The 6508-nt window shown below is 47.5% G+C and overlaps 1 protein-coding gene across 1 annotated transcript; it reads left to right on the forward strand.

Moving 5' to 3' along the window:
• Nucleotides 1-202: 202 nt before the first annotated feature.
• LOC120696844 (leucine-rich repeat extensin-like protein 5) lies at nt 203-4414 on the forward strand. The gene is made up of 2 exons (XM_039979859.1): nt 203-1078; nt 1160-4414. The coding sequence occupies exon 1, from the start codon at nt 374-376 to the stop codon at nt 1076-1078; it is 705 nt and encodes a 234-aa protein (XP_039835793.1). The 5' UTR covers nt 203-373; the 3' UTR covers nt 1160-4414.
• The last annotated feature ends 2094 nt before the right edge of the window (nt 4415-6508 follow it).

The following is a 6508-nucleotide window of genomic DNA, read 5'->3' on the forward strand; positions in this document are numbered from 1 at the left end:
GGTGCCTGAGTTAATTATTCGTGGATATAGAAGCTAGAAGGCCACACGGCAAATGGCATCGATCTCTGAAACCGAAACGATAGTAGGCCACATTTGTGAACGTTTTAATTTGCTTGCGAAGATTCAGTTCGTGGGACAAGCTTATGAATTGTTTACTCATGAATCGCGCAAGTCGAATTTTGATTTTAGATATGACCACAACCTGCCCCTCAATCAAGAATGAGGATAACCATACAAACCTAAGGTCCTTTGTGCAAATACTCAACGGTATTTATCCGCACACAACTGACCTCCACTCCAGCTGCCCGGCTGAAACTATTACTGCACTCTCGCTGTCTCGCCCCTTCAGCAATCAGCAGTCAGCACGCACGCCATGCGAGCCTCTCAGACCCAAAGACCGCAGCCGTTGCCGCTGCCTCTGCCTCCTCCTCCGCTGTGCCTGCCGTCGCCGCCCTCCGCCCCTCGCCGCGGGCGCCACCGCAGCTCCTACTCATCCTCGTCGTCGTCCTCTTCCTCCGTCTCCAGCGCCTCATCAACCTTCAGCCCGTCGCCGTCGCCGTCGCCGGCCCCGTCCCCGCGCGCCAGCACATCCTCCCTCGTTCTCTTCTCGTGGGAGCGCCACCCGGGCGTGCCCAAGAACTCGTTCCGCGGCGGCCTCCTGGCCTCCCCCACAGGCACGCCGCTCCCGCTCCCGATCCCGCCGCCGCTGCAACCGCCCTCCTCTCGCCGCCGGCGCCGCCGCCCGCGCGCCAAACTTCCAGCTGCCGCGTCCTCCGCCGCCAACGGCGACCCCTTCGTCGCCGCGTTCGCCGAGTGCACCAGGGACGACGAAGGCGAGGATGACGAGGCGGATCGCGGCGCCGACGCCGTGACCGCGGCCAAAGACAAGCTCTGGCTGGCGCCGGCAAAGCCAACGGTATCAGGCAGCGCCGGGCGTCCGCGGCGACCTGCCGCCGGCGGCTTCCTGGACCTCTACGGGTGCAAGAGCGCCATGGCGGTCGTCGACGGCGCCTTCCTTGCCCGCAGGCCCGTCGCCGCAGCACGTCCCGGGCCGGCAAGCCGGACAACACAGAGATAGGTGAACATGGTAATCTGATACTTCACCTTTACTGAGGTGTGTAGATAATCTTGTACCAAAATGTTAAATGTACTGGATCAGTGCCTGGATCACCTCGGTCGTCTGATGATCAGCAAAGAACCAGTAAAGATCAGCAGTATGCCCCCACGATCGTCGATCTCCGATCGGACGACTGAGGTGGCCAGAACAGCATAAGCCAGAGGAATCATATTGAAGGTATACATGTACTCTTTTTTTAACTAGGTATGTGCCCGTGCGTTGCTATGGATAAATTTTTTTTTCAAAAAAATCAACCTTTTAAATTTTTTATAATGATATGTCACAATTAAAACACACACTTTGCCTTAAACCAAAATACAAATCTTAGTTCATACAAAGTCTAGAACCTAGGCAGGAGTCGTCATGTGGCATTTGAAATATAATTCACTATTCACTGTATCAGCCACCACATGTTTCAAAACAACACTTACCTTACATATCACCACTCTGACGTAAAAAATTGCTTTGTGGGAGAGCATACTTGAGCTTTTATTCTTCCCGATATTTTCAAGAATTATCAATTGCCTATTTCACATATGTAGTGCAAAAAAGAAACTACATTACTAATATAATTCAGGAAGGCAACTTACTCGTATGTGCTCACACATTCCTAGATCAATCCTCCGAAGTATTGAACAATCATTTAGTACTTTCAAATCATTGATGCATCTACTGTCACCAAACAGTAGTTCTCCCACCAATATGATATTTGAAAATAGTATAAGAAGAAATGCAAACTCCCACCAATATGATATTTGAAAATAGTATAAGAAGAAATGCAAGAAAAATAGTATCTCTAGATGCAAGGACTCTCTATGGCAACCATTATTGATCTTGATGAAGCAAACATGAAAAAGTGGGATGATTGATGATGGAAGGAGCATTTCCTGAATAATCTGGCATATAGTTAATACTTGGCATATTCATCAGCACCTGCAACTTTTGCCCAATATAGGAACTACTATGGCAAAACCCTTCAGTAGGAGATGATGGCCTGAAAGTGGAATGTTTATACCTAGAATAAAAATAAGATCCTGCAAATAAGCGATTGAAGAGTAGTACAGTCAAATACATTAGCAACAATCACCTCAATGGTGCTATCTGAAAGACAGTGATCAGACACGTCTAGAAGTGCCAAGGCCATCTCCCTGAGGTGTTTGAAAGAACAAATATGATTATTCAATTAGGATCAACCCCATGCAGCATTAAGATACACAAGTGGAGATTATAACTTATACATTGGAAAACCTACCTGTATGCTGAGAAAGATAAGAGATTGCTCACCTCTTCTTTGATCATACAGTTTGAACACGATGTATAAGTTAATGCTTTTAGTGTTCACCTCTTCTTTTAGCATTAAGGTACGGACAAAGTAATCCCTCAGGTTAAGTACGGACAGATCAAAGAAATATCTGATTTAGGTGAGCATTTCTTTATGCTTTTAGTGTTCACAGAATGGTTATATGATGCCGTACATTTTTGTTCCATGTGGTATGTTGTTCAACAACAAATGTTAAAAGAGTAGAAACATTCGCACAACTTAGCTGTTAAAAGAGTATAGAAGCACTATTCAAATTTCATTTTACAGACAGGCGTTGTACCAGTAGAAATGCTCTTAGAGCTGCACCAGAGCATGATTTTTTTAGACCATTCTTGAAATGTGATCTGGACTTGACAAACTGGCTTACCAACACATAGTCCTCACACAAAAGAGAAGATTCACCGAGTTAATTCCCGCAAGACAAATATCAGTTAAAGCGCCAACCACACCATTTTTTCTATGTGGTTCAATGGGTTCTACATTTTGGGGTTACCTGGAGAGCAAGGTCCATCAAAAAATCAATCTCGAAGACAATATAACCTTCCTTTCCATGAGCTCTCTTAATATAAATTTATTGTCCATCAATACCCATCAGAGCTGATAGCAAATCATCTATAACCAAAAGCTCCAGCATTGCAATTATAGAAGTAATGATGTGTGACAGTTCAGCTATTTCTAATAGCAATAGTAAAATAGCTAGATATGAAGCACCAAGAAAGAGGAAGGTTATTTGAAGCTGAAATTCAGATCCATATGCATTTTAGTTCAGTCACATTTGAACAACAGTAGACAAATTAAAGCCTCACCTAATTTGATGGGGAACATCAGCTTGTCAGAAACTCACGATAACTTGACCTGCAATCCCAGCAAATGAAATATTCAATCCTAGAAAAACCAGAGGTCAAACAAGATGTCAATAACAAAGTAACACCTAGAGCTGCTTTGATGGCTTCACCAAAATTGCTACTTTAGCATATTTCAATGCCAGATTTCTGGTAACAGTAAATAATAGAATAGTTGCACAACCACATCCACATATTTAGAACGATGTTGATTTTTTGGACACCATCGTGAGCAAATGATTGACCTCTACCTGAGTGTTTGTCTGACCACCAAAAGGAGCCCTTACACTATTGCTTTGTACCGATTCCATGTAGACACAGCCTGGTTTATAGAAGATTAAACAGCAATTAACGATAATAAACAAATGGTTTATGACAATAGAGCAGCATTGAGGTGTAGAAGAGGCCACTGAAACTTTTTTCAAATCTACCTGATGTCCTTGTGGTCTCTGCTCTCTTCTGTATCTACAAATGATTGGAGATAACGATTGAGCTTTTCCAGTATTACAAAATAATGAGATAAGTACCTGCTGAGGGGGACAGGCAATTCGACTGGAGGTGCAGGTGCAAGATCCGATTGGAGGCAGTGCAACTGCAAGATCCGATTGGAGCTGGAGGCCGTGCAGTTGCAAGTGCAGATATATACAACGATCCAATTGGATCAGTGCGGGCGAGAGCAAGTGCAAGGATCGTCAAGCGACGGCAATTGGCAGGGCGCTGGGGCGTGGGCGCGTTCGGTGGCGGTGGCGAAAGACAGGATCGCTAGGGAGGGCAGCGTGACGGGATCGCGGGGGAGCAATCATCGCGCGCGGGGGATGGAAGGCGACGGGGGATGGGGCGAGATGGCGGGGGAGGGGGCTGCATCGCGGGGATGGCATGCGACAGAGAGGGGACAGCTGGGGGATCGCATGGAGCGATCGGACGGATAGAATCCTCGCACGGCAGAGCCACCAGGGGAGAGGTTTAGGGTCGCACCAAAATTTTTTCTCCCAATCGTTCTTTTTAGTAGTAGAGATTACAAGGATGGTCGTTGAGTGCTAGCTACTATGAGCTGGCTTGCAGGTGCTGTAATCATGCCTGCCTGGCAATTACCAAGAGGAATGAATATACTAGCTAGTGGTAAACTTTGGTGTTCTTGAGAGCATCAGATCTGTTGGTTTTGTTGGAACGTCCTGGAGGGTTTGTTAACTTATGCAATTAGAGGACATGTTTATGGAAGTAGTTGCGGGTATGTGCCAAACTGCACGCCATATGTTGTTGCTGCGATTAGGCCGGCCGGTTGCGTTGCATTGCTGTCCTTAAACAAGCACCACAGACCAAATTAGAGGTGGTGATGACACCATGCGCGACCAGAGAGAGCAGCAAGCAGCTGTGGCATTATTGCGTAGAAAAGCACATGTGACAATAATGCTGTCCCTTGCTAGCAAATTTGGTGCCACGTACATGTCACCCATAACTCGTCAACGAATCGACGGCGCCACACACTGTACCATGATGCATACATGTTCCTCTCTCTCTCTCTCTCTCTCTCTCTCTCTCTCTGTGTGTGTGTGTGTGTGTGTGTCTCTCTGGAGCTGATGTGCACATCGTGATCATGCTTACATGGTGCCTGCTGCCACTACCGGCCGGCCGGCCATCCGGCCGGACTGCATGATGATGGCCGGCGCACGGCAGCTCCCTCATCGAACGAGGCAAGCTACGAGGGAGATTAGTGATCTGTCGCAAGTAGTGGTGGTCCAGGGGGCAGGTCGATCGATTATTGGGTCTGTAGTACTGTTTGTTTGGGCAGCCGGCCGGGCAGAAGAAAAGGTTCGATCGTGTGTGCGTCCATGTCCTACATGTGCTCGATCGTCATCGCCTTCATTCCCACATGGCCGACCAGGGCCGCCGCCTGATGAATCTAGGCCGTGTTCAGTTATAAAATTCCAAATTCCAAATTTTTTTTTCCGACACCTGCATAGAGACTTAAATCTAGACGAAATAAAAAACGCATTGCGACTGCTGTCTGTAAATGGCGAGACGAATCTAATGAACCTAATTAGACTGTAATTAGATGCTAAATTGCTACAGTAATACTACAGTAAATAACCTCTAATGACAGATTAATTAGGCTCATTAGATTCGTCTCGCGATTTACAGACGAGTTCTATAATTATTTTTGTGATTAGTATATGTTTAGTACTTCAAATATAGAAAGATGGCTTTTCAAAAATTTTACTGCAACCAAACACGGCCCTATTGGATATATCGGAGGAATCAGCTAGCTAGCTCGCTCTTCTTTCCCAACAAATTAAATTACGGTACCAGCAGATCATCAATTATTCTCACATGGCCTTTACTTGTCTAGCATAGTACAATATAGAGTATACAATCCGTAGCTGGGTCAACAACCCGGCCGGCTCTACCATCAATCAGATCATAACTGACAAAGAGACGAGGTTCATTCAGATTCAGCTAGGGGCAATATGATCCACACAGGCCCATTAACGCAGCCCATTAATCTGATCAGCATGTTTTCTCACGCGACGGTTGTTTATAGAGTTTGTTTTTGGTTCGGACAGTTGGATGTGCTGTTTGCACCGCAAGTTTAAATTCTATTCCATGAGAATCACAAAGCTTCAGTGTCTCTTAACATGCTGCAATCATTCAGGTACCTGTAACACCCCAGCGTTTAACTGGGCCCGGCTGATCCGGATGGGAGCCGGATGTTCCGGACCTGGCCATGAACGGCTGTTTCACCTACTCCGTCGCCGGTTGCCGCCACGTGCCGGCCGTCGAGCCCTTCCCCGGTCATTCCCGTACGTCGCATTTAAGCCGAGCACTCCCCCTTCACCCACCCCGTGCTCTCTCTCTCTCATCTCTTTCTTCTTTCTCTGCTCGAACGGAGCCGAGCAGAGCTCGTTCCTCCCCCCATCGATCTCCTTCCTCCAAGCACCCCGCCTCGATTCTTCGCGCGAGCACCTTCCCCAACCCCTCCTCCATCTTCCCCAACCCCAGGCCAAGCTCCTCCTCGGCCCAATCGACGTCAATCGAAGCTCCTCCGGCCGTTCACCATTGGAACCGTTTGAAGCTTAGGGCCGCCATTGATCTGCTCCCTCTGGCTGTTTCTCCTCGCCCCGGACCCCAAGAATCGATTCCCGGTGAGCCCTCAACATTCCCCGCCCCTTTTCCCCTTAGTTTACTCGCCGGAGCGCTGCCACACGCCGCCGGCGCGCCCAGGTCCGGATC

The sequence above is a fragment of the Panicum virgatum genome, chromosome 3K (assembly GCF_016808335.1).
Source record: "Panicum virgatum strain AP13 chromosome 3K, P.virgatum_v5, whole genome shotgun sequence".
Lineage (NCBI taxonomy): Eukaryota > Viridiplantae > Streptophyta > Magnoliopsida > Poales > Poaceae > Panicum > Panicum virgatum.

Coding starts and splice junctions, on each gene's coding strand:
- LOC120696844 (XM_039979859.1), top strand. CDS start 374: ATGCGAGCCTCTCAGACCCAAAGACCGCAGCCGTTGCCGCTGCCTCTG.